Source organism: Pyxicephalus adspersus, chromosome 1 (genome assembly GCF_032062135.1).
Source record: "Pyxicephalus adspersus chromosome 1, UCB_Pads_2.0, whole genome shotgun sequence".
In the NCBI taxonomy this organism is placed as follows: domain Eukaryota; kingdom Metazoa; phylum Chordata; class Amphibia; order Anura; family Pyxicephalidae; genus Pyxicephalus; species Pyxicephalus adspersus.
The window spans coordinates 54,695,163-54,713,015 of record NC_092858.1 but is presented as its reverse complement, the minus strand read 5'-3'; the positions used below and the strand labels follow the sequence as shown (position 1 = coordinate 54,713,015).

The 17,853-nt window shown below is 36.3% G+C and overlaps 1 protein-coding gene across 1 annotated transcript in view; it reads right to left on the bottom strand.

Moving 5' to 3' along the window:
* Window positions 1-17,853, bottom strand: part of PIBF1 (progesterone immunomodulatory binding factor 1) — an 82,795-nt gene that overhangs the window by 1,894 nt on the left and 63,048 nt on the right. The window contains exons 15-16 of the mRNA XM_072400329.1: window positions 10,464-10,548; window positions 1,421-1,591 (exon numbers count right to left, since the gene is read on the bottom strand). Coding sequence (XP_072256430.1) covers window positions 1,421-1,591; window positions 10,464-10,548 — 256 coding nt within the window. The remainder of the gene's footprint in view (window positions 1-1,420; window positions 1,592-10,463; window positions 10,549-17,853) is intronic.

Genomic DNA, 17,853 nt, shown 5'->3' with positions numbered 1-17,853 from the left:
ACTACTGTGCCTTACTTTCTACTGTTGCTGTCTGTCTGACAACTTGCAAAGTCCATTCTCTCTGCAGTTGACTGTTGTCACTGGGATAACCCAATTCTGTGACAACAAGGAAAGTGAAAAATTTACATGTTTCACTGTGTCCTTAGATATTTGTCAGCAGTTTTGCTTCAAAGGAAAATGTTCATTCATCTGGTTATCTGGTGGTCTTGTTAATTCTTTGGTTTTTACCACAAACTTTGAAGTTGTGCAAATAAGGACTAATGTTCCTGATCCGTTTACATGCTGTAGATTGGGACTAAAGCTGCGTACACACTTGCAATTTTTGTCGTTGGAAAGGATCTTTCACGATCCTTTCCAACGACAAGGGGCTGCAAGATGCATGAACGATGCTGTACATACAGCACCGTTCATGCTCTATGGAGAGGGGAGGGGGGAGAGCGACGGAGCGGCACCCTGCTGCGCGCTCTCCCCTTCCCTTTCATTAGGATCGGCTGTCGTCCATCGTCCGTGGATCCGGCAGGTCGGTCGTCCGGACGATGGACGACACCGACTGTACACACGGAAGATTTTCGCCCGATAATTGGCCGATGCCGATTATCGGGCGATAAAAATCTGCCGTGTGTACGTAGCTTAAGGCTATGTGCACACATCAAATGATTCTCGCCCTATATGAGCTGTTGGGTTCGTCTCGGATGAGAATCTGATCTGTGTACAGGGGGCATCCAACATCGTTCATGGATTCATCCTGACACATCCATGAACGACTGCAATAGAATTGAAGAGAGGAGAATGCAGCGGGGTGCCGCTCGATCATTCTCCCCTCTCCATAGAACAGACTATTGCTGAGTGTACAGCACTCGTTCATTTATCTTTCAGTCATTTGTCGCTGGAAACCATTGTGAAAGCTCCTTTCCAACAACGCAGCCTAAGAAAGTAGCGAGTTGGTCACACAACAGCCAAGCAACTATCGTTGTCAAAAGTTTACATGAAAAGTGGATATTTTGCAGATACTGCATGCTTCTAGCATCTCTTCTTCTACTCATTCTTTTGTTGTGCTTTTTTCATGAATGACAAGCTCTATTTTTGCATTTTTTTACACGTTTAAAATTGCACAAGTTTTGCTGTAGTTAGGTAGTCTAAGTAAAAAAAAAAAAAAATAGAAATGGTTACTAACTATTCTCCACAGGTTAATAAACACTTAACTTTGAATCAACCAACATCAATGTCAACATAAAAAAACAGCAAACACAAGTGTCAGGCACAGTGGAAATTAAAACTTCAAATAAAACCATAAAAATTGCAGATAAACAGAGAATTCACAATCCACAATTTTATGACTGTTATAAAAACTGTCACCTGTAACAAATGGCAGTTTACGATTAACTACAAACAGCATTAAACACAAGGATGAAACGCTTACAAACAAAGTAGGCTGAGGTAGATAGATGTTGTCTTCCTGACGAGGTTGCTCTGGAGATCCGGATTTCAGTTTGGCTGGCGGTTTCCGCTCAAGTGCTTTAAAACGTGGCGCACCTTCCACTTGACGCTTATTGTGAAGACTAAGTAAGACTTGTTTCATTTCTGACAGTTCCTGAAAAATAACAAGTATATAAAAAAAGTTAAGGGTCTAGTATCCAATGAGATGTAAAAAGAATAACTATTCCACCTCCTAAAATAAGTAACAAAGTAGCGTATTTCTCAAGCCATTTTTTTTTTCTTTTTTATACAAAATAAATGTATTTTAAAGGTAAATTATAATGAGAAGATTCACTTTTACTTCCTGTACCTGAGACACAACAACAAGAGAGAAGAAAATTATCCAAGCAAACATTAGACACTGCCTTGTGGTTACCAAACACTCTACAAGTGAAAACTGGTGAAAAAGAAGCTCTCAGTTATCCCCAGAAATGGAGGACCAGCACCAGAACACCAGCACAAATATAAATGGGTAATGCCCCAGAAGGAACACAGCAATACAAGATTGACAAGATTAACCAAACAGTGCAATTCAAATAGAGTTTTTTATTCTTCAGCTTTAGGCAAGGTTTTTTTTATTGCTATCTGTGATCCTAATGGGGTAATTTATTCACACTTTTCTAGTGATTGTTTTCAGCAGGAGAGGGGGAATATCTAGCATGCAAGTATGTTAACACCACACAGTCTGCCTGCTTCAGATGCAGTTATCAGTTTTGCAGCTTTTATTTGCCGCTATTGCCCTTTAAAACTGATTGTGATCGATCCACCAGTCTCTCATAAAGTCCAGCTTGTGCAACATTTTATGGGTCCTGCTGTATGCTTACAACACATATATGTAATTTTAGGGAAAATTTAAAGGGCTGAATCAGATAGATATGAAATAGCCACACAAAAATGAAAAATAATTAATAATTATAACCTAATCCCCCAACACCTAACTTAGCTGAAAAATACTACCCCCTGAAGCTTAATGATTCTCCTGGTTTTCCTAAAACAACTGAAAATTAAATGCTCACCAATGCTTCTCATTATATCTTCTGGCTTCACCAAGAATTAACCTGTGATTCCAAATGTTTTTAAAATGTATACCATGGGGGAGCCCAATACCTTTAATGTATAATAAAAGAGAGTATACATAGTTTTATGTCCAGAAACCAGGCCGGGTAGTGAAATGCGTGTAGTGTACAAGGGATTTGGGTAGGGAGTTATTTGGGGGATGTAGAATGAAAGTTTTTACTTCAGCATAAAACAGTCTCTTTCAGTATGAAAGTTGCGATATGGTGGCCACCACAGCAATATATTTCTCCTGCCCTGTCCCGTTTATTAAACAAGACAGAGCATCTGCCAAGTTATTTAGCATTAACTATTTGCACAACTCAGCCATGTGCAGTGGCATGTTAAAACATCTCAACTGCACGGCAGCTGTTTCAGAGGACTGCATAGCTGATGCCAATATGCTGCCTCAAGTTGTAAACTCTGCACACACGTTGCCAAGGGGATACATAGACAGAATTGCTTGATGAAAATAGCTCAGACAAGTATATTAGCATCTACACGCTCTATCATTAGACATAAATGAGGATATGTTTTGACACTAACAAGTGGTCTGCACACACATGTTATGAAGGCTCTGGAAACAACGCAGCGGTGAAAGGTTTACAAGGGAAATCTAGGAATGTAATGCCATGTTTGTTCTAAAATCTGAAACAGATCTTATTACAGTCTGGGTTATAATACATATTCCATTGGTTAGTTAAAACAATAAAAAAAATAAAGCTTTATTTGCTGAATGCCAAATTATGTAGATAGGCGTTTCCAGTGAAAGGCACTGTAACTACTATTGTATATAAATATATTTAGACATCCATGCAGTTCAAACCTTGTGGTAACATTTGGGGAAGACCCTTTTCCTGTTTCAGTATGAATATGCCCCTGTGTATAGAGCAAGTACAAAGACGTGGTTTGGTGCGGAGATATCATAACAAATTTGGGATGAATAGGAAATCCAAACCTAATCTAATCATCCCACATGAGTACCTGACCTCAGAAATACTCTTATAAGTAGATGGACAGAAATACAAAAGATATACCGGTACATCAAAATCTTGTAGGAAGCTTTCCCATAAAGAGTGAAAACTGTTATTGCCACAAAGGGAAGGGTGGGCAACTTCATATAAATGTTCATTGGGATAGAATAGGGTGTCAAACAAAGCCCATAGAGGTGTAAAATGTCCACAAATGTTTGGTTATATAGTGTAACTATACACTTTAAACAAGGTACACAGAGGTGTGATCAACAGGGCAAAAGCAACATGTATTAAGCAACAGTGAATAATTAAATTATAATTCACTGACAAACTTTATTCAAAAGCTGTCTGATACATTCCCAAAGCTCTTTGCATGGATTTTAAAAAAAGGTTCCTGTTCTCACACATCATCTCAATTCAGCAGCAGAACTTTCTCACGTGCGAACAAGGATTTCCTTCAAAGTATTTCATACTAATGATGATATCAGTGAGATTTTGCAATACTATAAATGTTCTAGTTTCTAGAAACTAGTCAGGTCTTTCTGTACATGTTTATTATGCACAACTTCAGATGACACTACAACATGTCATTCGAGGGGATTTACAATGTAATGAACCAAACAATAAAGAATGTATATTACCGATCTAAACACTGAGAACATATTTCCATAATATTCCTTTATAATTTATATTTGTTCTTAGTAAAAAGATGGCATTATCTGTTGGAAACGTATGAAAAGCTTATCGTTCGCTTTGTTTGACACAATCAACCTGGATAAAAGAGCACATTTTAAATATTAGGTAAAGGTTAACTACTTTCAGGATTGGATAATTAGGTAGTAAGGTACATGTTACACCTTGAAACATTTATTCTCTTAACATTTTATAGCCAGTAGCCACTTATCTTTACGATGTATATAGAGTGAAAATGTTATCGCATTCACACAAAAGCACAAATCCCGTATTGCTTTGAGTAACATACACATATGATTCAGACTTGTGCTTAGGCATGTCATATCATAGTCACATAAATTCAATCTTAATTTACAGCAAAAGTAAAATACCTCCTGATAAAACAAACGTGTCCTGATTTTTTGAGCTTGAGATAATTGATATAAGGACCTGGGGAAAATGGGTTCCCTTTTTGGTACAACATAGAAGAATACAACTTTCTGAAAGCCAGGTGAGAAACACTTCAAACATAATAGCACTCTGATTGATATTATATCTGTATGTGATGGTGTATGATATTTTACCTGTTCCGAATGTAGATTGTTCAATCACATGACAATGGCACTTAACCAATGAGGAAAAACTCATTTTAACTCGCAATTAACCACAGTGAAAAAAATCTGCAGTCCATGGCCAGTATTTCAATGGATTTTTAACTTTACACAAAAAAAAAAACCTTATTAATATGGAACTAGAAAGGATCACATAAATGATCTTAGATTTATATTAGGAAGTGTTCAGGAGATGTTATATGCTATTACAAGGTTAACTTCCTAGGTTTGCGGGCTTACCTTAAAGGTTCTTTTATTCTCCAATAATAGCAGTGAGAAATCCCAAAGCTTTGTTAATACATTATATCCTTATCTGTGTTTACATCAAGAAGCACTCCTGTGTAGAATGACTTCAGAGTTTACACAGCTGCAACTCTATAAAATTTCATTTAACTCCCTGATACATTGCCAATCTGACTATATGACTTCATTACTCTGCATGGTGAAATTTTTTGAAAGTCTGACCACCTAGTAAGAGAAGCTCTCCCCATTTATAATAGCAGCTAGAGCAGGAATATGCTTGCTCACCAACATACCAGTCTAATCTTCTAACACAAATAATTCAGTAGGACTATTTTTGAGTTAGCGTAAAACACTATTTTTTTTTTTACATATTAGGCATGTATTTAAAGGAGAATAATAAAGCTATGTTTACATACTAACTTCAAAATGATATTAATATAGAATATCTTGTTTCACAAGGATTTATTAAAGTAGTAAAACAGCAGATAATCTGTTAGACTACAATAGTGTTTTACACCTCAAAAGATACAAATTTTGTACTCACACCTAAATCTTTTACTTGGTGACCACCGAGAGACATAGAAAGCCTCAAACTTTTGGGTTTTACCGCTACCTAGAGGAGGAGTGGACACAGGAATCAAACACCAGGAAAACCTCCTCTACTATCAGCATGCCTCAGCTTTATAGCAAAGCAGTACTGGTAACAAGTAAGAAATAAAGAGGTGTGGGACCTAAAAAGACTCCAGAAAAAATATTTTACATACAGTATAAAATTTATATTTTCCTTGCAGGAAAAGCTTCAGGATCGAAAACAATCCAACTGAGGGACAGATAACACAAGTTCAGTCTAGAAGTGACTTTTTGTCCAGTGTTGGCAGCAGATAAGGACAAAATAACCAGGAGACCAGGTTGGGAAACATAAAGCTAAAATGATGGTCTGTCTGGGCTACCTAAAATGGTGAAATGAGACTCCAGGGTGCCTTTCTAGGGCCCATCTAGAATGAAAAAAAGAAAACCCATCTAAAGGATTAAAAGAACTAATAGTTTAGAGGGAGACCAATTCAAGACACTGGGTGAAATTCTTTTTATGAACTCACACCAGGTAAAGGGACTAGAGAACAATGTATGAGCTGGGGTTATATGCAGAAACTACCCAAGGCAAGAATGAAGTCCTGAGTGTTAACACTACCTTGTTCCTAAGCAAGGTTTTTTGCAAGTTTTGTTGAGGAAGGGGAAATGACTTGAAGGAGGCTACTATCTGGTCAAAGTGGAGAGTTGAACAGCTTAAAGATTTAAAAAGATGAACCTTAAATTAAGAATTTTTTAGTTCCTACTGGGAAAGGAACACTTAACTTAGATTTGTCAGCGGCACCACAGGGATGCCGAGACAATGTAACAGGCATAAACATCCAAAAGATGGGGCCACAAACTGATAGTAGATATACAAACAAAGCATAGAAACCATTGAACAAATGGAAAGATGTGCACATGCAAAAGTTTTTGATATACAAAGAGGCCACAAAATCTTACTTGTGCAGAAAGGAGACAATTGATTTAGTGAAAACAGGTAAACATTCAGGTAATTAAAGCCCAAGTTGGGATCAATGCTCAGTTTAGATATGGTGACACCCCCAAAAGTGTTCTGTTTTGTTCTGTTTTGCTGGGGCAATAACACCTTGATCCAGATGAACAGAGGAAGCCTGATGCATATGAATGGAGAGACTCAGAAAGCTTAGAGGTGAGAAAATAGGCAGGGGACAAAAACTGAGTTTGTAATACTTGGAAACCATCTCCTGCACCCAGACATCTGAAATGCAGGCTGTAAAAGTGTCTGCAAAGGTCAGCAAATGTCCCCTCACTATGAGGACGGCTTTTTCAGGTGGACTAATAGACAAACTTTGAATTTACACAATGGCTGGTGCTTAACAGAGCAAGACGGGGCACTCTGCTCTTTTTATGTTTCCACTGGGAATGATTGGTACACTAGCTTTGCAATGCTGATCACAGTGACCATTAAAGATGGCTTATTATTGGATGTTATGGGGTTCTGTATGTTGTCATTTTCCTTATAAAGGTAATATTAAACTGCTGAAAACTAAGTAAACAATTACGATTATTATCTTTATGATGATATCTGGAAAAGTGATGCATTTGCTGGCCACCTTCATAAAATACTAGCTGTCTGGCTAATGTACAGAACCAGCACATCCAATAGATTTCATACTTCAAGTCACTATCCTGAAACAAATATGTAGTTTGGGTATTCTGAAAATGCTTTGAAATCTGAATTTTTGTTCCTGATTAAGGGTTCAAAGTATTGATGTTTCCTGATTTGCCTAACAGCCACCAACTGACATTCCAATGTAGGTCAGAAATAGAAGCCTGTCCACAAGGTTCTCTCAAAACAATCCTTACCATTTTCACACAAGTGTACACAAATAATAAATACAAGGCAGCATATATGCATACTCAGGGTGTATTTGTCTTCACTCTTATCTATAATGACTGAAATATATATATGTCCAGTAATGTGAACAACAGGCACAAGTATATTAAAGTCAGCCACAGATATTAGATATCAGATATTAGAAGTAATCTCCATTGACTAGTCGGTTCTTACAAACATGTGCACCACTATTCAGGTTTTATAGACATTTAGAAATAACTGCCATTGTTACATATTATTGCTCATAAATCTAATCCTATTAAGTAATAAAAGAGTTGTATCACAAACAGTTCAATATTTTCCTTCCTTTTCTAAGGAGAAAAAAAATAATTTGATTATTAACGTATGTGACTATACCTCCCTTGTTTAAGTGTTTTTATTATAATATCATTTCAGTACAAAAACAGTGCTTGAATTATTTCCATGTGGTGGTTCTTTTCTTCATATTTGTTACAGAAATTTCCATTCACATGCTCACTCAAACACCTATAACCCATATCTTTTTTCAGCTTAGCTGTTCTGTAATGAGTGCATTCTCACCGTAATTCTCCATGCTGCACTGAATCCGATTGTGAAGAACTACTTGTTTTTTCACACTTCTACATCCCTACCTGACCCTTTCCAATACCGCTTTTGGCTACATACTGCAGACAGCCATGCCTAACGAGTAATGACATACTGTCTAGTATTAAGTATTGCAAAAAAAATGTTCAGAATTTGTATGCAATATACTGCTGTATAAAAATATAACATTTTCACCTTTACTTGCCGATTCCAACAACCAACAGAATAAGTATATATATATAAAGATTTTATAACAATAAAAAGAAATGAATGTTCATTGGCATTCACTTCCAGTATTTCACAAACAGAGCAGTGATGGTAAAGTCTTCAGCACGTGGATGCACCTCACATCCGCTAGACCAGTATTTCAGGTCCACAACAGGGAACCAAAAAGGGATTTATGAACTTAAAAATGCACAGTGATTTCTATGTGGCTACCTTGCAACTCCAAACAATAACAGTCCTTCCTGCACAAAATTGTTTTTTTAGATTAAAGTATTTAGAATAATTATAGAATTAGGATAATTCCACACTTTATACACTTTTTTTTTCATTGATGCACCTTCTTCCTTTCCCACACACTGTACAAAAACAATATTTTTATGTGTTACTATGAGGAGCTTCACCAATCCATAACTGTGTGAAACTTGTAAGATTACTAAGCTTCAACTGGTTGTTCTATTCCTTGTGTGGAACCAACTGGAACAAGACAATCTATGGTCTCCTGGCAGTAAACAAAGCTTTCAGAAAAAGTTTACCAACTGGTGTGGGGGTACACACGTGCAAATATAGTCGTTGCAAAGGATCTTTCACAATCCTTTCCAATGACTAAACACTGCCCGATGGATGAACGAGTGCTTTACATACTACACCATTCTGCTCTATGAAGAGGGGTGGGGGAAAACGACAGAGCGGCACCCTGCTGTGCACTCTCCTCCTTTCCTTGCATTAGGATCGTTCATTGTCCATCGTCCGTGGATCCGCCAGGACGGTCGTTCGGACGATGTACACACGCCAGATTCTCATCCGATAATGGCCTTGAGCCGTTTATCGGGCGAGAACCATTGGATGTGTGTATGTAGCTTTAGGCTGCATACACACATACGATAATTGTCGTTGGAAAGCTTCAAACGTAAATAGGTAAAAGTAGCAGCATTACCAATGTATCCCCTCTAGACCCTGAAACATTGGCCATGATTTATTAAAGCTTTCCAAGGCTAGAGAGGACTTTCATCAGTAAAGCTAGGCGAACCAACAAACCTGGAATGGATTACTTAAAAGTCATTTGCTAGCAAATGTTTTCAATCCTGGACCAGATCTATTACAGGTTTTGCTTCATTAAATCAGGCCCATTTAGTGATGAACACCCCTTCCAAAAGGTACAGCATGGGTTGTCATAAATAAATGTTAAACGGTGTTTAAATAAATGTTAAAATGTTAAAAAGGTAAACATAAATAAATGTTGTACATCATATCACAAATCCAGTATGGTACCCATTGGCCATCACAGTAGGCTTTTCCATCAAGGAATGTCAGTACATACATTCATACCTATTCAAAATGCAGTTATGAATGTTCAGTGAATCCTACCTCTCTAATCTCTATCACTTAATACTTAGATCATTTTAGACTTCATATTTAAAGGTTTAGCAGTTGCTGAGAAATATGAGACCCAGAGGGCATCATGCATGGCAGAACATTTGATTTCCTAAAGCTAATATGACTACAGTGAAAGCTGTACCCGAAACTGGATTAATAAAATCAACAAAACACCAAAACTATGCTGACACTGTAATTTTTTTTCTTTTTAATACAGACAGATATATGTCTGCATCTTAAGGGCATTGAAAAGAATGAAGTAATAGGAAAAAAACAGCTTTAGGGCTGAAAACTGTGAAATACATGCCAGCAAATTAAAAAGACAGTCTAATGTACATGACATAGTTTATCTGGGTGGTGCACAACTGATGAGACAGAAGTACAGAAAGCACAAGTACACTGTGTAAATTATTGCAATTAAGTCACTTTAAGGATAATATACCTGCAACATGTGTGAAAACACAGCATAAACATTATTTTTGTAATTTTGTCAAGAAATAAAGGGGTGAAATAAAGGGGCTCAAATTCTGGCCAGGACTAGAGATGAAAAAGCTTTGAGAAAGCTTATTTCACAAGATTGCAAAATTACTAAATAGCATGGCCAGGCAATGGGAAAAGAAAATAGAAAAAAGTCAATAGAGGGATCACTAGCAGGAGGAGAGGGATCCTGATTCCTCTATATAAATCTTCAGTTAGATGATATATAGTATACATGAGTCAAGTTTTGGATGGATTGACATTTAGGGAAAATACATTTACATACATATACTACATGCAGATTATATTGCACACACACACCACTTAAAATCAGAAACTATGTTATACCTCCCGATGATTTAGTAACTTCTCAAGGTCTGCTGCCATTTGGTTTTTGACACGAAGGAGACCAGACTTTTCTGTATTTAAATTACTAAAAAAAAAAAAAAAAAATTAAATGAGAATATACAAGGTCATTGCTTTTTACAGCCCACACCTCACTATCTTATATACATTTTACATATTTGTCTGGTATAATTTAGAGAAGTGAGGAGACTTGGGGTACGTGAACATCTCTGCCTGTAGGTGTGTTGCTAGGTAGGAGATATTAAAAAAATGCCTGCTACATTTTTATTGGCTTTTTCAATAAATCTAAAATATAATAAAATGTTAATGCATAGAAAACCTGTCTAAAATGAATGTATATATGGTTTCAGCCTCTCAGAAATGCATTTTTCCCGTAAAAATTGATGACTTGCCCCATCTCCTCCAGAGACTTAGGAGGTCAAATGACCATCATATTATATATTATCATATTAAAAGACCAAGGCCAAGCTTGGTTTTCACATGAAAGTTGAGATTTGCATGCAAATTAATATTTATCAAGCATTTTGTTGTGAAAGTTTCCTAAATTTTATTGTTTGGTTTTATGTCTCACTGTATACATTTTTTTTCATTCTGTTGCAAAGTTTTTTTTTTAACCTAAAGATCCTGCAAGACAGCATGTCTTGTTGCAGGCGGAAAAAGTCAAGCCTTAAAATTAGCTCCAGTGCTGTCAGCTTGCCCTGAAAGCTCCTTCAATTGGCATTTTGGCTTTAAGGTTTGGTTCATAGAGAGGTATTTGGAGGTGTAAATCTCTCCACCAGTGTGCTCCTTTATCTCAGACTGGCTACTGCTGGGGGTTAAGGTGGGTGGGTTTGGCCACTAAAAAAAATGTAGCCACATTCTTCCATGTGCTTGAAATGAATCTTATGTTACAAATTTTGGCCTTCTTTACACTATGTTGAATGCAAAAGAGCATCCAAAGCACTTTTTTTGTGTTATGTTATCCTCCTAGCACCCTAGATAATAGGATACAACTATAAATGTAACTAATCTTATACAAATGCACAAGCACTTTGCATTTCACTACAATATGTTTATGTTGCCTGGGACCCAGACGTGAATATAAGTTGATAGGTATGAACAGATGCAATGCATTATACAAGGAAGCAAGTGCATCTTTGCTATTATGATCAATAATAATAAATAATAACAATCTATAGCAAACTGCCTGACATAATTTTAGCTAGTGGCTTGTGTTGTTTTGTCTTGTCTGTTTTATATATATATATATATATATATATATATATATAATTATTACACAGTAATGGCATAATAAATTGCAATGAAACTTCAGCAAGTACTGGTCATCTGTGCGAACAAACCTGGAAGTGTTCCTGATAGGAGTCTCCTTATTTACAGCCTAAATGTTTCCTCTGCATTTTGAAATACATACATGACATGAAGGGGAATACAATACTTTGTAATGTAAAATATCTTCTTAAAGCACTATGTTTATTTGCTGAGTATGTACAGGTCATGCATATAATCCACACACCATAAAAAAGGAAGACGACACATGGAAAACTTCTCTAGAAGAGCTGAAATGACAGAGTTTCTGTTTCTTCGGGTGACAGGTAAAAATAACACTGCTTGTTTTTGTATTGTCATAGTAACAGGTAATTGTTGTATCTCACACTACTTCAGGTGTTCAGGTTCTGACGTACTGAACATGCGAAGGTGGTAATAAGTGAACTTCAGCTGTCAAAAATAATCTTTGAACAATAGCCAACTACGTATATTCAGTTTTGACCTAAAAGAAGGAAATCCTATTGGATCTCAATGAACATTTCAGGGTGTTTTTTAAAAATACACACATACAGAATTATTTATAGGATGTGGTTTTTATATTTACTTTTTAAATGGGATTGTAAAACAAACATTGCTGATAGGAAAAAAGTAGGAAGATTCTGTAACTGTTATTGATAGTCTTAACAAATTTGTGCTTTTGTTCTGTAAAATATACTATTGAAAGCATTCTGTTATACATACCAGTTAGATTAGTTAAAAAGTTTCCTGAGTATGTTGCTAGAAATCCAGGGCTGTCCTGTGTCATTTGCATAGTATAAAAGGTTTTGCATTTAGGGTTCTGTGGAACACCAGGGTTCTTCCAGGAGGTGATAGGGGTCCCCTGATCTAGGAGCAATTTGTGCCTCTCTGGTCAGTTTAACTGACACCGATGATCTTTTTGGTTTTTCTGGGTGTGACATTCTTCCCACTGGCCAGAAATGGCAATTTCCCAGTGACCACCTTACTAATGCACTGTGAGCTGTGGATATAGCAGATATAGAAGGGGTTCCCTGAAGGGGATGAGTTGCCATTCATTTTTAATGACACCTCAAACACACCTTGCTAATGCACTGCAGCACAACATACACAATTTTAAATGCTATTGCAGTCATTCTATTTAAATGAATAAGCTGCCCCAACATAATGCACACCAATGAAAAGAATGCCATGGTGGGAACAGCTCCTTAAAAGTTTGTGTCAGGACAGATTGTTAAAAGGAGCAGCAACTGTCAGACTACAGACTAATTTCGATAGCTGTCTTTAAAACAGCAAAGTCCAATTCAAATGAACTCAGTAAAATTCAATAAGTGAAAATTGTAATGGGTAAATATATATAGCTGCACGATGATGTTATTTATTGGTATAGAGACACAGCAATTAGATGTGTGGCTCTGTATGTTTTGAAATCATATAAAGACTATGACAATAAAATAAATTTACTAAGCTAAATTAATCATTCTAAGGCAAGGAGATCTAACAATAAGTCCCATTGCTGAATATAATAATGATATGGCAAATAGCACATACATTATTACTTAGTGTATTAAACCCATATACACGATTCTTTTTCACTACCATCATTTTATTAAACAAAGAGTATGACTAAACTGTGAACTTAGTTACATTTCAAAGTTGGCGTAATTTGAGTTGTTGTAATCCTAACAAGAAAACTGCAATCTCGTTTGGCTTTTTTTTGGTGAAAACACCCTAAGGCAGAACAATCAACAGATTACGATGCTTGATACAGTATTCTGTACAATATTCAGAAAATACCTTTTGAAAAGTTTTTTAACGTGTAAAGTATAAGTGGAAGAGAAACTGAAGATTTACTGTATGGTAATGAATATTTATACATGTTTTAACTTGACTTTTCATACAAAACATACAGCACAATGTTTTATACTTGTTTTTCATAAATTAAAAATTACATATTGTGACAAATCTTTTGTTTAAGATCATGTTGCAGAATGCTATATTATTCAATAATGGATTATAAAAAAGTGCCAAGATGTAAATAGGTTATCTAATAGAAATTTTTATATTTTTTTTTTCTATTCAGAGATTATCCAAAGACTTAAAAACTCAAACAGAAAAAATGTCACAAATCTTAATGAACCCCCCCTACTGACTGGCTATAAAAAATGAGTACTTTCTGGGACAGTAAGTGATAAAACTGTGGACTTAGTAAAGTTGTCGGTGCTATATAAATACAAGACAATAGTTATATTAATCATCATAATTGATATTACGTGAAAAGGGGGCCCTGTCTAAACCAAATTTTCTATCAGCTCCCATTGCATTTTTAAAGTTCATTACAAATTTGCACATTGTTTTTCCTCTTCTCACACTTTTGGTTGCAATATGACTCAGTTCCCATGCACAATGCCTTATGCTGTGAGAACATTATTGAAAGTTGAACTTGGAATGTGCACTTGGGTTACGTGGGTTCTTAGTTCACAGAATCTGCTGTCAAACCAATGAATTAATTATAATTTTATAATTTTAGATAGGCACCTACGCTATAATAAACTGTTGCCACACATTGGGGTTACTGTGGCTGTTGGGTATGCACATAGTCACTTATAGTAACATACAATGCTATACCACAGAAGAAGAGGGTGGTACAGATGTCCAATGGCTAAAACTCTTACCTTGAAGAACTAGGGTCCCATACTAGTAGTTAATATTACACAGTATTTATATAGCTCCGACATATTTTGCAGCGCTGTACAAAGTCCATAGTCATGTCACTAGCTGTCCCTCAAAAGGGGTCACAATCTAATGTCCCTAACATGGTCATATGTCTTTAACACAATCTAAGATCATATTTTGGGGGAAGCCAATTAACCTAACTGCATGTTTTTAGATTGTGAGAGAAAATCGAAGTACCAGGAGGAAACCCACGCAAACACAGGGAGAACCTGCAAACTCCATGCAGATAGTGTTCTGGCTGAGATTCAAACCTGAGACCCAGCACTGGCCAGGGTGCTAACCTCTGAGCCACCATGGTAAACTAGCTCCCCCCCCCCCCAGAAAAAATTGACTTTTGATTACATAAGTAATCAAAGATAGGGAGATTGTAATGTGAGCTCCTCTGAAAGACTGTTAGTAACATGAACTAAAGTTCTGTGTAATATTTTGCAATTAAATAAAAACTTAAATATAATAGATGGAAAATAACCGGTTATTAAGAAGCACTTCAAACAATATTCCTAACTAGTTCCAAGCTGTTTTATCTCCCATGTATACAAAATTGATATGTCATGACACATTTAATTCCTTTCCTGTATGTGTAGATAATTAGTCAGTGAAATGTATTTTGTTGAATGCAGGACTTTTCACAATTGTAGAAACTGTCTTTTCCTATTAAGGGTCCCTGTGTATGAATCACAAAACAAGCAACTTGGAAACTCTGTAAAAAAACAGGTGGAATTAGGTACATTATGTTATATTTAAGCTTTTGTTGCTAAATGAAACATCTTAGGCAAATATTTATTTAATTGGTTATGCAAGACTGTAAGCTCTTCTGGGCAGAGTCTTCTCCTCTTTCTCTTCCTGTGTCAGTCTGTATCTGTCATTTGCAACCTCAATTTAATGTACATCGCTGCAAAATATGTTGATGCTTTATAAATCCTGTTTATTATTAATAATGATAAAAATAATAATAATGATTATTGTGTCAGACAGCAGGTTAAGACTTTGTTGTTAGTGTACTGTTCACAATGCAGGGATTTTTCCTCATTTCCCCACTGTCCAGGTGGCACCAGTCACACTATACATAATGATAGGAAATCTCCAAGTGATACATTCTGGCCTGGCCAATAACATGGCTGAAGACCCAAACCTGGAAGAAGGCCAGGAGAAGATGGTCTTCAGCAAGAAGCAGACCTTTAGTTCCATTTTAACTGACTGCAGAAAGTTGGCTAGGGATTGCACTGTATGGTATTTAATGTCTAATATTTTTATTTGATTACATGTTACATTCAGTAATTTCATCAACTCTAATTCTAATCTGCTAAAAATTACAGCGTTCTCTAATGCAGGAGACAGCACTCCCTAACCACCACTAGCCAACAAGCCAACAGCTGCTCCAGATGTCATTGTAAACATTGAGTAGCCATTCCCTGCAAAGCAGGATTCACACTGGGTGAGAAAAGGGCTTGAGGGTAACAACAGAGAACTGTTGATAACTTGCTCAACTTGATTAACATGCTACCTTATTGTCTAATCAACGGATTACTGAGAAGTGACACCACTGTATTCTTTAATACTAACGGCTAGTATGAACAAGCAGATCTGCTACCAACTAGACTGAGTGAGTCCACTGGTAATCATTTGGTTGAAAGTCCCAAAACACTGTACATAGGTGTATGAATTGGTGCACTTCTAATCTGTGTCCATTCCTGGTCGCACATTGTCTGTATTGGCCATAACAGGTGACAAGTGACGTCACACTCCTTGATGTGCTGTCTGCTAACTTTCCACATATATACAGTAAAAAATAGTGTACAGTAAACAAAGTCTCTAGTATAACGAAATTCTCCTAATATTATGATATATTCTGTGGTTAGGGAGATGTGAGAGATGAAGATGCGAAAACCAAGGCTGGGTACACTCTCTCCCAGTCACTTTCATTACGATTGTTCGTGGATCCACCAGGATGGACGACGAGTAATCTACACACGGCAGATTCTCGTCTGATATCAACCCTAAGGCGATTATCATCTGACGTGTGTACGTAGCCTAAGAATTGTGCCCAGATATGATATTTGTGGGCAGAGGGTGTCTCCCTATTGGGGCACCTACAGGTATTTTTCTACACCACAGGTAATGGTCATATTTTTTTAAAGACTATGACAACACAGAAAAAATAAAAATAAAAGCTGTATTGTAAAGAGAGTCAACCAAAGGAATACAAAAACAAAAGGAAACATCCGTTAAAAGCCTTTCAGTAGTAGCACCAACACGATCATTGTGTTTCCAAACAATACAAGTGTGTGTACATTGAACTTTTCATTGTTACATTAAATGAAGTGTTAGAAAAATAGAGGCTAGGTTTTACAAGGGTAAGAAACTGTGTTTTCTCAAGACCTCTATAGTTGTACCGTCATCTGTTATGCTAGCACAGTGTGCAAGCATTTTATCTTTACAACTGTACGTGTCAGGGAAGCATGCCATCTATATTGTTTCTTTATTAGAGCTATGATAACATGTCACTGTAATCCTTAACACATTGACAAAAGTGCTGGAGTGAAGGGAAGTATTGTGCTCCTCCTTAACGCTGGAAAGAAAATCCCAATTAAAAAAATATTTAGAGAGAAAATAGTCCGTCTATCACAAGGTATCTGTAACTAGGCATATATACAGTAAATAAATCATGTCTGCACAAAGTGTCCCACAAGTAGGGTGATAAATATTTTCTTTTCTTTTCACAGAACAGATCCCACAGAGAGATTGTCTACACTGCAATGACTGCAATGAATAATCAATTTATCACACTGTACACACGATTGCTATTGTAAATGAATAGTACCATATTCTTTTGGTATCTAAATGGGATTAAATGTTTAGCTCATGACTACTAAACAAGTCTGTTAACATTTCAAAGTTTAAACAGTAAGTACAGTGAACCTGTAGCTTTTTATTTATTTTGATTTGAATGGGACTTCTGTAATGCATCTCTTTTTTATCACTGCGAAACATTTGCACAAGTTGTTTTGACTATTGAAGCATATGTCAAGGCAAAATTAAAGAAAAATGAAAGCCATGTAGTTTCTTTCTACAAAACCTGAGCTCAGTGTTTTATCAGTGCACAGTAAAAACAGACCACAATGCTCAACTCAGACATTTTTTAAACTGGGTGGGAAGAAATTTTAGGCAGGTGGCGGCCCTTGTATTGTGACCCAACTCTTTACTACTCTCAGAATGATAAAGGCTAATCATTCTGTAGTTCAATATAAGAACTAGAGGTATATAACAAGAAGTGTGGACAGGAAAGATCTAAATTCCTCAACATTTTTATTTATTTATTTTATTTGTTGCTTTTATCAAAGAAAAATGACAAGAC